Raw genomic sequence first — 21,338 nt, forward strand, 5'->3', positions numbered from 1 at the left:
TGAAACTCAATGGGACATTCCAAACACTTTTCCCATAGTGAACTATGGATGTCTCTACCCAGATGACACTTATGTTCCGACATGGCCTTCAACAGTCTTTTCTCTCAAAATGTCCACTTTAATTTAAAGTAGAGATTTGATTAATTTTCTCCTTCAAAGAGGGGCTCGTCACCATTACACACCTATAATCTGGGCCTCGTAGCTGCAAGTTAAGGTCCCCAAAAACAGCCCCAAAGGTCAAAATTGAGGCATATGACCTCATCTTTCGGCCTGTTTTGGCAAGTGAGAAACGGGCCATTAAATCGTAGTGAAAGGTTGGAACTGCCTGATTTTTGCATAAATCAGTCACCTGTGATAAGGTGATGCAGGATCTAAAGCGAGATATCTGTAGAACCTTGGGAAAGCTAACTTCCGGTAGCAGCATGCTAATGACTTGAATCCAATTGAACCTTGAAGAGGGTCCTGTTTTGGCCATCATATGTGAATTTCATCAAAGAAGGCCATTGACAAGTGTTTTAAAATTGATCAATATTAAAAAGTGGTCAAAATCCAGATTTTACCAGTCTTTTCTCAAACTGTTTATACTTTAAAAAGGGGTAGGGTTTTAAATCCTTTTCTGCCTCAAAGAGGGGCTCGTCACCATTACACACCTATAATCTGGGCCTCATAGCTGCAAGGTAAGGTCCCCAAAAACAGCCACAAAGGGTTTAATTGGGCTTAATTGGGGCCTTAGTCACTTATATTTTGGCATATGCAAGAATGGCCATAATTTCTCAAATATGGGTCCTAGAACCCCCAGATTGTGCACACACATTGTGGACAAGGCCTACAATAGGACCACCTGGAAAAATCCCTCTAGATTATCTAGAACTGATTTTTGCCTGTATCAAACTCAGACTTCAGCATGGGGTACATGTCCCTGTCGTACTCTTGATGAGATCAGACCATCTTTTACTTCTGAAGATGTCAGAGCCCTGTTTTTTTAATATGTTGTAGACAGGCCCCAATGAGGCACATTCAAGTTTCAGTTGTCCATCTTTTTTCCACATTTACAGAGTGCATCAGAAAAACACAAAATCAATGTCCCAGAGACCATGAATGAGTTCCTCGACATGTCCGACGATGAAGGTATGTGAAGAATGCTCAAATGACTGCTTCATTCTACGATGTTTCACACATTTAGCACTAAAATTGCATTGATTAATACGTGCAAACCATTGCTGTGACTTCACGATTTTATTACAAAAAAGCAATTGTAACAAGCCACAGGCTCCGTTGTTTGGGCAGGGCTGCTTTTGTGTGTGAATGAAATGCGAGCCTCAGTGCCATCTGGTCAGTCTCCAGGTGATGAAGCTCCCTAGAGCCAGGCCGGTGATAAAGATGACGATGAGGCCGTAGCTGTGGGAGCTCAGCGACGACACACTCTGCACGGACGCCACCTCCAGCTCCGAAAAACTGTTGATCTGTGGAGAGACAGCTCCGATCACCTGGTGTGGAAAACATGCATCTGGAAAACATTCATGCCACTAAATGCCGATTACTTTTTTACAAATGTGATTGACTATCTGTCGTCCATGTGGCTCCGGAATGTTTTATTGTCGGTGCAGGAAGTGACAACAAACATGAGAAATATCCATCCGCCTTGCTATGCTGCTGTGCACTTCACGGTGAGCAGAACTGTGAATAAAGCTTCACAAGCTGAAGCAGCAGCTGGGTCAGCGATGTTCAGCCCCTCAAACTCCTTTGAAAACTTTTCCACCACCGGAACTTAACCCCTAACGTACTGCGCAGCCAGTGTGTTGTCTCATGTGTGAACACTACCATCGTTTGTCAATCCCGTATCAGACTAATGCCGCGTCTCCACGGTACAGCTCTGTTCTCAGCTCTTCTCTATTCGTTTTCCACTGTGCACCCACCCCCAAGATCTGGGTCCAGTGAATACAAAACATATTGCGGTCGCTGTTGATGCTTGGCTATTTAAAAACAGCAGGTTTGTGCAGGAAGTGCCGTGTCGAGGTGGTGAAGGTTCTCTCTCATTGGCTGGTCTGCAGTGTTGTAAATCCACCTTCCAGTACAACGTACTAGCTACACGTGGAACTAATTTACATTTTCAATTGTGCCTGGTGATGCTAGTCAATGTCGTTTAGCCGGGTGCATTCAATTTCTGTGTATCAGAATGTAGCATCAATAAGACAACAGTTAGGACTACAGTATGTGATGGAGGGACACACACACACACACACACACACACACACAGGTAACTTCTGCTGGGGTGTCAGACTTTGTGTATATCCAAATAAATGACAAATACTAAAGTTACGTTGGCACGGCAGGTAGAGATAATATTAGCAAAGGAACGTTAGCGTGATCTTTTCTGGCTAACGATAATTCATCTTAATAATCTCTCACGTTACCACAGAGATCAGAGGAAGCTAACATGTCTGAATCTCACATTAACAGATCAACTTAGCTTTAGAGGGCTAGTTATTAGCTAGTTAGCTAGCATTTCGCTAACATTAGCCAACTTAAGATGTGTCTACATACACAGTGAGCGCGTATAATAAAACTTCAGTTCCATAGTAATGCTACCTTTGAGCAGACGTAGCATATCGAAGTACAACAGGGAATGGGGAAATTGATTGGAGCACTGAGCAAACGGGCGGGACTAAAACACAGAAATGATTCAGCATTTTTGCACTTCCTGTTCAGTCGTCTCAAAGTCAATGGTTGTTTTGATGTGTTTTTGGTAGGATGCCTGAAATAAGGTCTGTGGTTAACACAAGCTTATGATAGTTTACGCTTTGTTCTACAATATAAAATACATCAGCAGATACCCTTCTTGTGAATTTTGAGGCTTTTAGGTGTCTTAAGCCGGTTGCTAACATGTGGGTAAATGAGACTAAACGTGGATGGGAAAATCATGTAGGCTGTCTTTGGTCAAGAGAACCACTGCTAAGCTAACTTTGCTCTACAAAATGACGTCATCCCTGCGGCACTCTATGGAGGAGGGTCCCCCCCTATTTATTTTAAAAGAGCAACGGCCAACGGGGAAACTCCAAAACTATACTCCGTACATCAGGGCCAGACGTTGGCATTTATAGGGCTGGCCCCGCCTTGTTGCAGTCCCACCAAGAAGGAAACGCAGAGAGCTTCATCTATACAGCTGTATCATCTCATACAGAGAGGCTAACTGAACAAAGGTCGCAGAGTCGCTGCGTTCCGCAGAACCACAGAACCAACATGGTAGAGAGGAAAGTGCTCTGAGAGTAAGCACATGGAAGAAATGAAGGCCCAACATACCCATCCTCCATGATCCACAATCCAGCCCAGCAGATTGTTCGTGAAAAACTCCACGGTCCACTTCAGGATGTCCGTCACTAACTGAGGGAGGCGAGCCTCCACCATCTGATGGACAGCAGAAACACAAAGAGGTCCATACACAAAGAGACGATGCTGCCAAATTAAATAACATGGCTGGATCAGTGAACATCAGACTGTTGTCTGATATGAGATATATATGTTCATATATATATTCATATATATATATATCTATATATATTCATATATAGATATATATATTCATATATATATATTCATATATATATATATTCATATATATATATATTCATATATATATATATATATATATATTCATATATATATATATATATATATATATATATGTATGTATATATATATATATATATGTATGTATATGTGACATACACACAGAAGCGCAAACAATCACTTTTTATCAATATTTGTTTGGAAAAGCCCCCAAATGAAGACATTTCAAATTAAAACAATACACTTTTGAGGTGATGAGTAAAGCTTTGAATGGAAAATACAAAGTGAAACGCGCCAAAAGTTGGCTGAGCGATCCGATGGACGCCTGATAAATCACTAGCAGCTGCAGTAGGTCATGCAAAGACAGATGCATTCCAAGGAACAAGAATCATTCTGGTAGTGAGCATCAGCGCTGATCGCCTCTCCAGCTGGAACACAACCCTCCTCATCGAGGCAGGTCACAGCACTGCCAGACCTTCTGATGGACAGGCAAGCTCTGAGAAGAAAAGAAGCTAACCCACCTTGACGGCTAGCTTGGCGGCAACGTAAAAGAACAGAGCGATCCTCTCCCAGGTGATCCCCTCCTCAATCACTCTGGCCGCCACTTGCTTAAAGTGGTCCCACTTCGAGCTGGAGGAACAAGCCACTCCGTCAATCGCTCTGAAAGAGAGACAGGATGCAGTTTAAGTAGATGTTGTAAGAAATTTGAGCGTAGAACTGTGTGTTTAGTAGATATAATAAAAGTGTTTAATAATTCATATTTAAGAATTCATAATTAGTCATCATAAGTGTTTTGGAAATGCATAATTAAGATAAGCATAAAGTGTTTTAGGATTAGTAGCTAACAGTAGAATTTGAGACATGAAGCTTATGCCAAAGTTGCAAAGCCTTATCTATTATATGGAATGTTTATCATAGAAGGGATTAAGCAATAACTGACCGACATTGAATGTGTTAGTAAACGCAGGGACAGAAAGCCAGACAGGCGAATACACTCCTGGAAGTTAGCCAATAGGAATTGGGATAAACGGAAGGGGAGGAGTTGCGAACGGATATGAGGGCGGGAATAGAAAAGCATTTTTCTCGTTCTCTTTAGCGTGTGGTGCCACGGGACGGCTGTGTGTCATGGGACCAGGGACGAGTTTTTTCCAAAGTGGGGTAATATTGTAATATTTCATAGGAGTATGTACTCCATTGTTTAACTGTAATCATACTTGCATCGGTGGGATTAAAATCCTTTTAATTGTAAACCAGTTTTGGTAGATTTATTATTGCAGCGTGTGAACTGTAGGAAGCAGCTGGACACACGTGCTTCCGGCCTCCTCTTTGTGAAGCAGGCTAAAACTTCACAATGTTAAGAAACTACGGAGCGCGTATTACACATCTACCCCGGTTCTATTTTGCGTATTGCATCACAAGCGCTGAGACACAGCGGGCGAGAGACTCACTCTTGTAACTCCTCGTCGGCTCGGATAGTGTCGCAGATGCTGTGGATACGGTTGATCAGCTGGGTCACCATCTTCTGCTCCTGCTCAGTATGCTCCACAGCCAGCAGAGTGAGCGCTGGGACGTCCTCCGAGGACATGTCCCTCAGCTCCTCCTCTATGAGCCTGCAGGACAACAGGACGATGAAACACTTTCACACACCCGATACTGTGCAGAGGCTCCGTTTGAAGCTGTGGAAGGTAACTTCTTAACTGCATTGATGAGTGTATGCGACACAAATCAAATTAAGCTCCAGACAAAGTGATGCCTCCTTTTATTTGACTTTATGTGATTTTTACAGCAGCGTAGAGCTCCACTATGACAACAATACTATTGTTGTGGCTTTAAAGAGAGCGATATAACGACTTTAGTTCCACAAAGGACTGACGTGAGGTAAAGCAGCTGAAGAACGTACTTCAGCCAACTGACAGAAAGGAGACTCACCCTTTGATCAGGGCCTCTCCGATCCTCGCGTCTGTGGAGGAACAGAACAGCATCAGTGGGTTACTCGCGTTAAATGACACAAGGCAGCGTTACAACCTCCATGCAGGGGCGGACTGGCCATCGGGGATCCCCCGGTATCCCCGGTAGGCCGACGGGGTTTGGGCCGGTCCAATACCGGACCACCTCCATCATCAACCGGCCCTCGCTCTGAGATCGCCGACCCCGACTGTATTCTATGCTTCACAGAACACGTTAAATTTACTCTAATACTTAAAGATCATAATCGCTGACTGATATTTATACTACTCCTCGCGATCTGTATTCACACTCGTGGTTTCCATCTGTGAGCCGGCAGCACCCCTACACACACCCAGCATGCAATCTGCCCCAAAGAGGCGGGTCTATGAAGCAGTTTAGCCAATGATGCTTTAATGCTGATTAAAGATATAAATGAGTGAAATACAATTTAGCCAATCAGCATCCTCAAATAGATTCAGCGCCGGAGCCGGCATTCTGGTGTGGCACCTTTATTTTGGGGGGAGGGGATAAGTAATGTAATACCGATTCAGCAGCATTAACTAAGGTACCACACTTTTATCTTATTGCTCTCTTGAGTGAAGCAGACTAAGAGTTTGGACTTCCACGCTTCAGGCGACATCCTGCCAGCAACGAGGGGTTTTCTTTCATTTCATTTTTCCAACTTGTGTAATTAAAGGTAACCTGAATATCGTTAGATTGTATCGTTTCCTGCAGTGGCGGCTGTTGGAACATGTTCTAGGTTGGGCCATCCTATCAATTTCAGCAAACATCCCAGTATGATTTAATGCAAAAAAAATCTAAGTATCAAACACGCATTATTACTTGGCAGTTAAATATTTAACATGTATTCCAACACGAAAACAATCAGTAAATAACACTTATATAATATAATATAACATGTTCATTCATTGAGATGCCCCTATGGACCTTGTTATAGGAGGTAAAGATCAGGAGAAGTAAACATGAAGTGTAATTATGAATACTGATGTTAAATTAAGCTATGATGAGTTTTCACTGTTAATTTAACATCTCTATTACATGTTGATGCCTCCATGACCAAGTTAAGCAGATGAGACTGAGGACAACTATGTAGAATAAAAGATGTTCACTTTGTCTAACATGTAGCTTGACAGAGTTCTCCATGTGTGTCCTGGTGTTCTCATGTTTCCTTACCTCCTCATCCCTCACTCCCTACCCTGGTGTTCTCATGTTTCCTTACCTCCTCATCCCTCACTCCCGTAACTGTCCGTGCTGGATCCGTCCCCGTTGTTTTAAAAAGCTAAATACGTTATTAACATGACGTCATCCAGCTAGCCAAACCTGTCTGGTGTACAGCTAGTACAGAATGTACAGAATGTGTAGTACAGTGTATAGTACAATGTGTATAGTATAGTAGTATAGTATATATATATATTATATATACTATATATATATTATATATATTATATAATTATATATAATATATTATATTATATAATATTATAATTAATACTAATATAATATTATATATATATAATAATATAATATATATATATATATATATAATATATATATATATATATTAAATTATTATATATATATATTATTATATATATATATTATTTATTATATATATTATATAAATTATTATATATATATATATTAATTATATATATAATTAATAATAATATAATATATATATATAATAATAATCCGGGCAAATTGGTGGATCCAAATGTTATTAAAAAAAACATGTATGATGTAATTTCTTTGTAATCATCCAAAATAATGTTAAGTGTATGTTATTTTTCCAAGTAGGCCACTGACTGGTCGATACGTGCGATGCATTGAGTGGGTGTATTGAGTGGGCCGGTCTGACAGTAACTCCCGGGCCACTTTTTTCCGCCAGTCCGGCCCTGCCTCCACCTACATGTTCACAATGGTGTCACTGTGCGGGATACAGCCAGGCGATGTACACAAATACAGCCATGATAAATAGGAATATGCACTTTAACTCGAATGGACGTCTTTAAGTGTGCGTTGAGCTTACCTGACATGCCGCTACCTTCACACGCCATGGCAACCAACTAGAAACACTTCTAAAGTTAACTGAAGTGAATTCTTCGTCCCTCAGAAACTCCGCCTCCTTTCCTTCACTGTCGGATAAAGGCTCCTTTAAAAACTGTATTAAAACTGATTAAACACGACTCATATGATGCGTTTCTAATTACAACAAACACACATAGAAAGTGAACCTCTGAGCGATATGCGCGGAGCGAGCCAACTGTCCAAACCTAACGTTTGATAGGCATAGCAACAGTAACCAAGGGGGGCCCTTTGCTAAGCTACATGTAAGCACAATACATAATTATAATACTAACAGAGTAAACACGCATTTCTCTTCGACAGAATCATCCATAATTCAATGCTGTGTGTCTGAATGGCGTCAGGCCCACTTCCCCTTGTGTCAGCCTGCTCACCACAAACTCAAACCCAAGCCCACCAACCCAGAACACAACTTATTTGCATAATGACGACATTTCTTCCTTCTTTTATTTATTTATTTATTTTGGCAGTACATAAAATAACCCAGCAGCATATCCTCGGCTCTCCATCAGTCTCACACATGCTGCAGAGTCAAACAGGGATTGAGGAGATACTGGATTATATTTAAACTTCAGGCAGTGAGAACGTCTGTGACCCGGCCGCCCTGCTGGAAACAGTGGAGCCAAAACTAACCAACCAACGTCGGGATCTTGTTATGTCATTAGTGGCACTGAAAAGAGGCAGAGGAAGCAGATTGTTCCACAGGTTATCTGTCTCTACTGCCAGGATAGAGTGACAGTTTGAGCAATGATGACAAAAAGTTATTTTTTATAAACTGCCGCTCTAACAGGCTCCATATAGGAACAGGAACCAACACATCCAGCTGTTGAACCAACACATCCAGGTGTTGAACCAACACATCCAGGTCATTGTCCATCTATCAGGCCATGGCAGACTACATGTTAAAGCATTGACTGGAACTTCTTTTAATTGTATTAATAAGTAGTGCTTGTATTAAGTGATGTGTTGAAATAATGAGAAATATATAAAAAAAAGAAATGAGTATGTTATCACACTATAAAACATTTTAAGAAGGTAAAACATAAAATTGTTAAATTCCCCTTCTGCCTTGAAAATGTAAAGTAAATGAGGTGAACCTGGACCTGCAGCTGGAGGCCGCTCTGCACCAAAGCTGGTAGAAAGACAGCACGAGGCTGCTCCAGTGACCTTGCAGTAATGATTCTTTTCAGTGATGAAATTACAGAAAGTTATCACAGTAACCGGCAGATGGAGGGCGGCCACTGGTGAGCATTCATTCAGGGTTCGACCGCGTTGGATTTGGTGTGTGAACCCTGCGGGGAGATATGCTGACATGCTGATGTTTCTCTTGGAACATCATTTCATGAGTAAAGTGAAAACACAGCGTGTCATTCGAAGGCAAAAGATTCACATCAGAAGAACTCCTAAGTTCTCAAATCGACTGATGCCATGTGACAAACACATGACAAACAAAACGGACGTAGCTGTACATTCCTGTGAACAGCAGCAACAAAAACAAGTCTAATATGACCGACATCTTAACATTAAAAATCCAACCTGAGGAAAACATTGTCCCTCAACTTTGACTGTGTGAGCACCAAGCATGATGGTGTAAACACAGAGCCCACCTCCTCTCGTCCCACCGGAGTCCTGAGCTCTGTCCTGATGTCCACCTGAGTGCAGCTTGATCCGGGATGGACGATGGATCCAGGTCCCTGTGAAGATGTGGGCTCAACAGTCACTGATCTCCCGCTGCTTTCATCCATCTTATTGTTCTGCGACCGAACATCAGACAGCCAGCAGTAGGCTGGGTAGTGGAACGGCCTCTGGTCCTAGCTGGGTTAGCTTAGCTTCCATCTCGGCTCTCCTCCTGGGGCAGTTTTGTGGCGTTTGGTCTGATATAAGTTAATGTCAGTGAATTCCTGTATGGTGTTTCACAGTGTTAACGTATTTATCATAATGAGAAAAGCCGTACGTTAATACAAGAAAATGTTCTTGTTATTATGAAAATAACTTGATATTGGTGGCAGTAATATGCTGCTGTGTCCAGCTCATATGTGTGCGGTGCAGAGGAGCTCCCTCTTGTGTTCGCTGTCAGGTATTGCGATAACATTGTCAATTAAAGCTACACAATATCAGTTATTTCTTATCTTTTCCATTCCTTTCTTGTGGATTTCATGCTGAGACTGTTAAGTTGTTCACAGCCGATGTCGTCGAGAGCTGTGGATCTACAAGATGGCCGCCAGAGTGCATGTTACATCACCTGAGACGTGCACCTAGCACAGGATGCCCCTACCAGTGCGTTTCTACTGCGCAGCCATAATAAATGAGCAGGGAGTAGGGCGGGACACTGTTGAGGGATTAATAATGAATGAACAGAGACAGACAGAAAGACGGAAAAAGATCACTGGCATCTTTCTCACACACACACACACACACACACACACACACACACAACCATATACAAGCCCAGTTTCCATAACCGATCGAAATGCAATTTAAACCTGCTACACACTGCTGCTTGAAACAAAGTACTGTCAGATACCCAGTCACACCCACATTAATGGATCATATGTCACACCTGCGTTGAAATGATTTGCTGCTCAGCATTTAACTTATATTATTTTATTGCGTGTCAGGTAAAGTACCTGTCAGAAGATGAAATACCATTCAGTTAGGTTTGAGTAACAGATCCACAAGTTTAAAGGCTTGTCGGATCATAAACACTGCACAGCAGTTTGTAATACACGGAGAAAGGATTTAATCCTCCATCAAAGCCATGTAGACCATTCACAGTAAAAACAGATCAAAATTCCTTTCAAGGATTTTCATTCAAAATGTATAAAACCTGATTTTGTGGACTCTTGTGAATGCTTGAATGCCCCTGCAGAGCATTTGTGCGGGGGGGGGGGGAAGTATATTTGAACAGACTTTGATATCGGTGGATTGACCAGACGGTTCAGTATCTTGGGTCGCAGTTAGCGTGCTGACAAAATGGGGGAATATTTGATCAATTTGATTTCTCAAAAGCAAATATTAAACAACAAATACTGTAACGACTGCCTCGACAACCAAATAAAGGAAAATATATGGCTTGAGAGAGACCATACGTTATATGTCGGTCGCAGAACAGGGCTAGCCACAACAGCTAGCATTAGCATCAAATTTTCGGTGCGATTATTTGATGTTTTGTGTGGTTAATGTTAGCCCCTTAGACATGCTGTCTGGATAGGTTTGTTTAATTGTTTGTGGACACGGGGACTATGAAGGAGGAAACTCATAGGATGTAGTCATGAAACCTGCAAAGGTTTACAGCTAACAGTTAGTTAGCTTAGCCCAAAGAAACAACCAGCCTGGCTCTGTATGAAGGTGATTAACCGTTCTACTTTCTACCAGTAAATGGAATAAAGCAATGCAGATTATTCGCACTGGAGCCGATGCGCATAGTTGTCATGCGTGAACTGTGCAGATTTGACTAAATTCCCGCACTGCATTTTGGGATTGCACTGGTGAAAAATGGCCTTAACTTCCTTGTTGGGGACCTTTGATCTCAGAAGAGCTACTGCATCAATACAATCTCATTGAAACGCCTGAGTGATATCTTTGGTGTAAATGTATGAAAGGATGGTCTCACCTGTTACTATTGAGGAAATACATTCTCTAGGAGTCTCCAGGAGAAGATTTGATGTGAAGTAGGATGTTTTTCTCTATCTGACTATTGTCTGTTGCACTCATGTCCATTCTGATGTGCTCTGTAATACAATACTATCCCTCAACAGCATTGAACACGGAAAATCTGACTTTCTGTAAGCTCAACACCTCCATCCATCAATCAATCCCTCTTTTGCTCATCCCTTGTTACCGGCTAATTCATAAAACCACCCTTCCCTGCTAATTGTCTACCGGTTATAGGACCACAAGAGACACCGGGGAGCAAGACAGAGAGGGAGGGAGAGAGAGAGAGAGAGGTAGCGGTGTCATGGTATAATTATGTTAAGCCAAGTCACACATGAACACACACATGAACTTGATAGAGCTTATTCTTAGCACAGGGAATGTAGGGGAAGTGACAGGAAGGAAGAGGAGGACTCCAGGTTATTTCAGTTCAAAGAGCATTTAACAACAACACTGATATAGTGGACTTTGTAAGGAAGACTGTAAAGTACAACCTGATCAGTCTCTGGCCTCTCATCCAGAGGCCTGCAGGTTCAGTCCATGTCACTGAGACTTCTGTTCTGTAGATGTGGGCACTGGCTTTTATTAGCCAGCAGTATGGCTCGAGGGATGGCAGTTTGATTCAGACTGAAATAACAAACAACTGTTGGATGGATGTCTTGAGATGTGTTCCAGGGAGTGTGTGTGTGTGTGTGTATGTAGGTTTAATGTTTCCAGTGCTCCTCTCTTGGAACAGACCACCCACTCAGAAGACCAATAGAAGGACTACGGGGAGCCCGGATAGACACACACACACACACACACACACACACACACACACACACACACACACACACACACACACATACACGTTTTTGCTACATGGTGGGGACGCCTGTGTAGAGGTTACGCGTGGGGACCTCATTTTCTGAATGGAATAACGGCATACTTTTCATCACATAAATTTTGTTTTGGTCCTGGGAACCAAAATATCAACTCAAGTATCAAAACTTCTCAAATTTAACAAACTGAATTTTTGTCTGGTGTTTCTATCCCAGCGGGGACGCTCCTATCATGTCATAATACAAACCACCACCAGGGGACACTGTTAAAAATGTGTCTTTCAAGCCTATATAAGGTATTCAAGCCTATATAAGGTATTCAAGCCTATATAAGGTATTCAAGCCTATATAAGGTATTCAAGCCTATATAAGGTATTCAATGGAGGGTAAGTTTATAGAAACTAGAGCTTTATTTAAAAAAAAGAGTTGTTTCTGTATTATATTTTGTTAATTCATTTAATATTGCATTTGTGGATTCACCATTAAATGTTGTAATTGTATAATGACTCATCTGTGTATATTGAACTCCACTCAATGTAAATGTCAGATCAGAATCAGAAATGTTCAAACTTCACAGCTTTATTTCAAAGTTCTGTGCATTTTTCAGATATAGTGCACTGAATATTACAGTTGAAAGCATTACAGTTTTGATACTGTGATATTCAGTGCTTTGTATTTCAGTTGAAAAAAAACCCTACAAATGATAGAGCTGAATATCACAGTATCACAACTGCAATGCTCTCAGCATAATATTTCAAAGTAGTATTTCACTTGCAAAACAAATACTGAACTTGACTACTACAATACTTAAATTGTAATTCTGTAAACATTATTTCAACACTTACTGTTTCAAAACCTTTCAATGCCTCACAACTGTTGTGTACAACTTCTATTACAACTGCACTGCAATGTACACTTTTTAAGTGTAGTGAAATGGTTTTAAATAACAAAAAATACAACGAAAATATGTCTGTGTATCACAAAATAGATTCGTACAACTTTAATGCCGTAACGCAAATAGAAATATTCAAATATTTAAGAAAGAAAACGAGGAATGTCAAAGAGAACAGGCACGATTATGAATTCCTCAAAAAAAACAAAAAACCTGTTAAACCTTCCATTTGACAATATTGAACAACGTCCAGCAACAGAAGTGCATAAATGTCCAGCAAAGATTGTACCTGTACACAATAGTGCACAAATGTAAAAGCTTACCTTTCTTGCAAAGACTTTCGCTTTAGTGCATCAATTCGGTTTTTTGTGTAAAATTTCACTGCCTCCCACCTCCTTCCTTTGAGAGCTAGTGGTGACGTCTGAATGCATTCCAGGAACCTTCCAAGATCTGATGTGGTCCATGAGTGTTTTTTCCACAGCCTGGATTTCGTCGTTGGTCCACTTCTGTTTTTTTGTTTGTGATGACCCTGAATAAAATGAGACAGTAATTTAATGTTATTCAAAAACCAGCAAGTACTGAGGCTATAATGTTGTATCGATCTTGACTGTAGCAGTACACAAAATACGAGTAGAACAACCTGTAGTTGCAGTAACATAAGTATTTGGAGCAACAGTGTCTAATACAAAAATAGAACTCGCAGCAGAAATATAGACGGTAGTTGCAGAAGTATGAACAAAGACACGGTTTACTAACACTAGCTTCAGTATTACATGACACAAGTGGAGTACTTCATTTAAAACAACTGGTCATTGTCCATTTAGTCCAGAGGACATTATGTGATTTAGGACTAGATGAGATCTACTGACCTGAACAAATGAGTCCTTTACATAGATGATTCTGAATTCAATATACTGGATGATGTGAAATTATTTTTCCTTACGTAATGATGCCAGTTACTTTAATATGGTGTTTCATTAGCCTCAAAACCTGGGCACACAAAAACCAGGTGCGTGATAGAAACGCACAGAGTAATATTGAAAGTTAAAGTATACTCACTATGCAGAATGGACAAAATAATATATTTATAGTAGGCTGAAATCATTGGATAATAATTATCGATGCATTAATGAATGTATCACTTTAATGTTGCAGCTGGTAAAGGTGGAGCTCGTTTGAACTACTTAATACACGTATTAACTAAGTTACATACTACATAACGATGTATTAGTTTATTTCTATTTTGGATAGGGAATCTATAAAATGTATTCTCATGTCAGTGGACTCACTAAATAACTTGATCCTAGGTGAGGAACTGAAAAACTTTGAAAAGATTACCATTTTTTGTGTGTGATTGACCAGAGGCCTCTCCAACCAGCATCTTTTCATCCAAACTACCTATTAAAACACAAGCAAAACTGAGAATAACAGACTTTCAATTTATTTCATACATCCAATCAAATAGTGTCTACAATCTGTTGGTGCCCACAGAATAAACACTCATGTGGTATTTTAAGGAAACTGTATTAGGGAAAGTGATTGGAAATAAAAATACAGGCAAGGTAAAAGGCATGCAAATGATTAAGGCTAGCAATGTACCTGGGCAGTGTGTGCTTTCTTTCCAAGAGAAATATTTTATCAGAAATTTTCACAATCCTCACATTTACTCGAAATATTACCTTTGGCTGGATGTGGATCATCCTCATCACTGTACTCAGAACTTGATAGAGGTTCTCTTTTGTCTCTGAGCATTTGTCTGTTGAGCTTAAAAAAAGAAAGGATTAGACTTGGATATTCTTCATTGTAAAATCACAAGCATTTAACAATAATAAATGTCAAGACAAAACAATATACTAAAACTAGGCAACATGTTTAGAAAAGAAATTGAGTGCTGGGCTCTTAGGTTTATTTTCCTGTGCCTTTATTTGAGATGCGAGACGTTAGCTCAAAAGACTTGTGCTTTGTCTCGTAGTGGCACTTCACATTACCGCTTTCAATAATCATCACAGCCTCTGAAAATATTACCCTGATTCCTGTAAACTGACAGATGTCATGGCCCTTTTCATGTTAGAATGTGAAGTTTTGCAAATAAACTTACAACTCCACTGTCAGTTCTCATGAGCTCTGGAACACTTGTGTCCTCATCGACATCAGCTGGAGTGGGGTCAAGAATATCGGTATTGTCACTGGACCGCTGGTGTTCTTCCTGAAAAACAAATCATTTTTTTGTAATGTTTAGACAGGCTCCCAACCTACCAGTCTGCCTACCTATCAGTCTACCCACCTACCTACCTACCAGTCTACACTGTTTTACATCAATAAAATAATACACAACCAAACAACAAATACTACAACTTATATTTCATCAGACATTATGAATAAGTGGCTGCAGTGCAAACTATTTAATTTATCCTTGTGGGAAACACTGTCGTAATAATGGAAGTCTAATATGTGTGATTAACTAGCTGTAGTCTGTAAGAAATGAATTACTCTAGCATTGTTTTGATTTCTGTTCGACATTCACAGTCGAGCAGGTTAACTGTCAATTAAGAACCCAAAGAAGATGACATATCCTACCTCGTTGGTCTGTTCAGGGTTAAAGCCATCTGTCACATCAGCGCCTGCAAATATATTAGAGGATAGAAATGTTAATATGGTTTACGATGAACTAATAACTTCAACATCATCTTTGATGGGTCAAAATGTGTTTCATTTGCGTCTAGACTATTTTTAAATAGTTGATTTGAGTTGATATGATTTAAACCCTGAGAGTATGATCAGTTTGGGATTGAAACCAATAGACTCCCTGAAGTATTCAGTATAATATTCTCCACTATTACAAAAGACTTTCTACAAACCTCAACATAAAACCATCTCATGGTCTCTCCCCTCTCTCACCTGTGCATTCAGAGCTGCCACCAGTGGATGAAAAACATGCTCCATCCTCCTGAAAGCACAAGGGACACATTCAGTCATGTTACAGTACTCTGTATTTCAAGCTGCAGTGGTAGAATTTGGTGTAATTAAAATTGTTGCCTGAGCTGCTATTATTACATTTTGACTGAAATTAAAAGTAATTTGTTCTGGTCTTATAGGCTGCATTATAGTAAGGTGATCTATTTATTTCTGAAAGTATGAGGCTAAATATTCTACTTCAATACCCATGGTTATTTTAATTACAATATCTGCTTACATGTGAAGAAATACTTTTTTTTTAAGTTAACCTTGACTCAATATGTCAAATATGTCACTTTGTTGAGCATAATATTCACGTTCTGTGGGAAAAGATAATGATGATAAAATATAAACTCTAAACAATATCTAAATATCATTTTGTGACTGTAAAAAAGCCCCACGATGTGTAAATTATCCATTTGTAGTTAACTGTAATTAGTTGTCCAGCCTTCCGTTAACGGTAGGCTGGTCTCAGATCGCATACCTGCAAACTCATGAGTGAAAAAGGTGACAAGCCCGAAACAGTGAACAGTGTGATGAGAGGACATGTGAGCCCTTGTTGCTGTAGTTCATCTCCTTGGAGCAGAGGCTACATTTAGCCTGAATATCAATGTGTTAAAACACTGTGACAGCAGGAAGCTGCACTCACGTCTGTTCAGACCTCCACCTTTATCCAGACCCACCTCCACCTTTATCCAGACCCAGCTCCACTCACAGCTCTGTTAGCTGCACATGCTAGCTGCACATGTTAGCTTAGTGTTAGCTAATATTAGCTGTCCATCTCGGTTAACTTCCAGCACATTGCAACAGCTCTTTTTATATGGCAGTACATGTACCAACATTAGGAGCAAGGACAATAATTAAAAACTTACCATTTCCATCCAGGTTCCACAGCTAGCCCGTAAGTTACATGTGTGTGGAGCCGCTCGACAGTCTGAGGCAGTGAGTCACCTCTCCACGGGCGCATGCACTGATGGGGGAGGGGCCACGCCATGGTCCCCATGATGATGGTAAACGTCAGGTTTTGTGTAATGTCAGCAATGAAACTTAAGGTACTTTACACAGAACATGACATTGACTGTCCCCACCGTAACCTCACCCATCCCCCACTCCTTCGGTCACGATCAGCATGAGGGAGCTCTGAGGCTCGGCCTGGTCTGCAGCCGTTGTTAATAACTTAGACAGGTAATAGTAATTACTAAAACGGAAGGATTACATAAAATACCTGCTTAAGTTGAGACTTTATTGCTCAACTATAATTTAGTATAAAGTATGTAAAAAAAAAAATTCAATTAAAAAAGGACATTGAAATGAAACAAGCATTTCTAATGAAGTTATTAAGTAATAGAAGCATTTTTGAACTATTGAAAAAATTATACAACCATTGATATTCATAAAATAGAAACTACAACTATTTACAAGCCATTGTATTCAACAGAAGTATTTATATGTGTATTTAACTAACATATTATGAAAAGACTGTTAATGATGTGTACATGTTGCTGTTTCTGTTGGGTGCAATAAAAACACTTGTAAATGGCTTTTTATGCTAAAGTTCACATATGATGGACACAAGAGGACCCTCTTCAAGGTACAATTAGATTCAAGTCATTAGCATGCTGCTAACAGGAGATAGCATTCCAGAGGGTCTGCAGATTTTTCCGCAATATTTTCCTATTCAAGTCATCAAGGGGAATGTTGCCAAGCAATTTCCCATCAAATTCAACCATGTTGTGAGAAGTTATGATTATTTGAAGGATGGGCCAGTTGGTGATCACTTTCCATAAATTTTATCCTGGCAAAATCCCCCATTCAAATGTAGGCCAATTCCCTCCTCCCGCGCAGGCATGCTAAGTGCTAGGGAGTACCATCCAACTTGAATGTGCCTCATTGGGGCCTGTCTACAACATATTAAAAAAACAGGGCTCTGACATCTTCCGAAGTAAAAGATGGTCTGATCTCATCAAGAGTACGACAGGGTGTACAGCTTAGGGACATGTACCCCATGCTGAAGTCTGAGTTTGATACAGGCAAAAATCAGTTCTGGATAATCTAGAGGGATTTTTTCCAGGTGGTCCTATTGTAGGCCTTGTCCACAATGTGTGTGCACAATCTGGGGGTTCTAGGACCCATATTTGAGAAATTATGGCCATTCTTGCATATGCCAAAATATAAGTGAATAAGGCCCCAATTGAGCCCAATTAAGCCCTTTGTGGCTGTTTTTGGGGACCTTAACTTGCAGCTATGAGGCCCAGATTATAGGTGTGTAATGGTGACGAGCCCCTCTTTGAGGCAGAAAGGGATTTAAAACCCTACCCCTTTTTAAAGTATAAAAAGTTTGAGAAAAGACTGGTAAAATCTGGATTGATCAATTTTAAAACACTTGTCAATGGCCTTCTTTGATGAAATTCACATATGATGGACAAAACAGGACCCTCTTCAAGGTTCAATTGGATTCAAGTCGTTAGCATGCTGCTACCGGAAGTTAGCTTTCCCAAGGTTCTACAGATATCTCGCTTTAGATCCTGCATCACCTTATCACAGGCGACTGATTTATGCAAAAATCAGGCAGTTCCAACCTTTCACTACGATTTAATGGCCCGTTTCTCACTTGCCAAAACAGGCCGAAAGATGAGGTCATATGCCTCAATTTTTACTTTTGGGGCTGTTTTTGGGGACCTTAACTTGCAGCTACGAGGCCCAGATTATAGGTGTGTAATGGTGACGAGCCCCTCTTTGAAGGAGAAAATGAATCAAATCTCTACTTTAAATTAAAGTGGACATTTTGAGAGAAAAGACTGTTGAAGGCCATGTCGGAACATAAGTGTCATCTGGGTAGAGACATCCATAGTTCACTATGGGAAAAGTGTTTGGAATGTCCCATTGAGTTTTATACCATTTAACGATGGGGCAAAGATGGAATGACTGTGAAAATTTCACGGTCCTAGCCAATTGTTTTATGGGGTAATTAGGCCAAATAACTTTAAAATGAAGAAAAATGCCATATATTACTACGGGAAAAGTGTACCGAATTTCCTATTGATTTTCATACCACGTGGTTTGTGGCCAAGGGCCGACTGACTGTGAAAATTTCAGCGTGCTAGCCCATTGCTTTCTAGGGGTATTAACTGAACGTCTATTTAAGCCAAATAAATGCTAAATGCCATGAATCACTATGGGAAAACTGTACAGAATTTCCCGTTGATATTCAGACCATTTCATCTTGGGGCAGAGGTTGACTTAATGTGAAAATTTCAGCCTCCTAGCCCATTGTTTTCTAGGTGTCTTTAGGCAGAATTGAGTCAAAAGGCCGTAATTTCTACGTGTACGGAGTTTACCATAGCAGAAAGTGTACCATCGCAGAAAGTGTATGGAATTTCCCCTTGATTTTCATACCACATGGTCTTTGGCCAAAGGTCGACTGACTGTTAAACTTTCAGGGTCCTAGCCCATTGCTTTCTATGGGAATTTGGGCCGAGTTCGGTGAGAAATCCATAATTCACTATGGGAAAAGTGTTTGGAATTTCCCCTTGATTTTCATACCACATGGTCATCGGCCAAAGGTCGACTGACCGTTCAATTTTCAGGGTCCTAGCCCATTGCTTTCTATGGGAATTTGGGCCGAGTTCGGTGACAAATCCATAGTTCACCCATCTCATCCAGGTCACCCAGTTCACCCAGTTCACCCATCTCACCCAGTTCACCCATCTCACCCAGTTTACCCAGTTCATAATATCCCATCAAATTCAACCATGTTGTGAGAAGTTATGACTAGTTGAAGGATGGGCCGTTTGGGTAATCACTTTCCATTCATTTTATCGTTCAAAATGCCCCATTCAAATGTAGGCCAACTGCCCCTCTTCCCGCGCAGGCATGCTAAGTGCTAGGGAGTCCCATCCAACTTGAATGTGCCTCATTGGGGCTTGTCTACAACATATTAAAAAAGCAGGGCTCTGACATCTTCAGAAGTAAAAGTTGGTCTAATCTCACCAAGAGTGCGACAGGGTGTACAGTTTAGGGACGTGTACCCCATGCTGAAGTCGGAGTTTGATACAGGCAAAAATCTTTTCTAGATAATCTAGAGGGATTTTATTCAGGTGATCCTATTGTAGGCCTAGTCCACAATGTGTGTCCACAATATGTGGGTTCTGGGATCCATATTTGAGAAGTTATGGCCATTCTTGCATATGTCAAAAAATCCACTAATATAAGGGATTAAGGCCCCAATTAAGCCCTTTGTGGCTGTTTTTGGGGACCTTAACTTGCAGTTACGACGTCCAGATTATAGGTATGTAATGGTGACGAGCCCCTCTTTGAAGGAGAAAAGGATTCAAAACTCTACCCCATTTTAAAGTATAAAAAGTTAGAGAAAAGACTGGTGTAAACTGGCTTTCGGCCACTTCACCCTTTCTGTTGGGTGAAATAAACACAGTCCATTTCCAATTGATATTCGCACTATTTAATCTGTGGGCAAAGGTCGACTGGCTGTGAAAATGTCAGGGTCCTAGCCCGTTGTTCTCTATGCGAATTTAGGCCGACTTATGTCAAAAATCCTTAGTTCACTGTGGAGAAAGTGTTTGGAATTTCCACTTGATTTTCATACCACGTGGTCTTTGGCCAAAGGTCGACTGGCTGTGAAAATTTCAGGGTCCTAGCCCGTTGTTCTCTATGCAAATTTAGGCCGACTTAGGTCACAAATCCATAGTTCACTATGGAGAAAGTGTATGGAATTTCCACTTGATTTTCATACCACGTGGTCTTTGGCCAAAGGTCGACTGGCTGTGAAAATTTCAGGGTCCTAGCCCGTTGTTCTCTATGCAGATTTAGGCCGACTTAAGTCAAAAATCCATAGTTCACTATGGAGAAAGTGTATGGAATTTCCACTTGATTTTCATACCACGTGGTCTTTGGCCAAAGGTTGACTGGCTGTGAAAATTTCAGGGTCCTAGCCCGTTGTTCTCTATGCAAATTTAGGCCGACTTAGGTCAACAATCCATAGTTCACTATGGAGAAAGTGTATGGAATTTCCACTTGATTTTCATACCACATGGTCTTTGGCCAAAGGTCGACTGACTGTTAAACTTTCAGGGTCCTAGCCCATTGCTTTCTATGGGAATTTGGGCCGAGTTCGGTGAGAAATCCATAATTCACTATGGGAAAAGTGTTTGGAATTTCCCCTTGATTTTCATACCACATGGTCATCGGCCAAAGGTCGACTGACCGTTCAATTTTCAGGGTCCTAGCCCATTGCTTTCTATGGGAATTTGGGCCGAGTTCGGTGACAAATCCATAGTTCACCCATCTCATCCAGTTCACCCAGTTCACCCAGTTCACCCATCTCACCCAGTTCACCCATCTCACCCAGTTTACCCAGTTCATAATATCCCATCAAATTC

General features: G+C 40.7%; 1 protein-coding gene across 1 annotated transcript; it reads right to left on the minus strand.

Annotated features, from left to right (window-relative positions):
• Positions 1-1,319: 1,319 nt before the first annotated feature.
• On the minus strand, positions 1,320-7,592 carry LOC306787321 (apoptosis regulator BAX-like; the record flags this gene model as incomplete). The annotated part of the gene is made up of 6 exons (XM_079282439.1): positions 1,320-1,463; positions 3,301-3,405; positions 4,089-4,220; positions 5,078-5,177; positions 5,497-5,527; positions 7,565-7,592. 6 exons carry the CDS (start codon positions 7,590-7,592, stop codon positions 1,320-1,322), a joined length of 540 nt encoding a protein of 179 aa, XP_079138565.1.
• Positions 7,593-21,338: the final 13,746 nt, after the last annotated feature.

Source organism: Melanostigma gelatinosum, assembly GCF_949748355.1.
Source record: "Melanostigma gelatinosum genome assembly, chromosome: 13".
NCBI classification, from domain to species: domain Eukaryota; kingdom Metazoa; phylum Chordata; class Actinopteri; order Perciformes; family Zoarcidae; genus Melanostigma; species Melanostigma gelatinosum.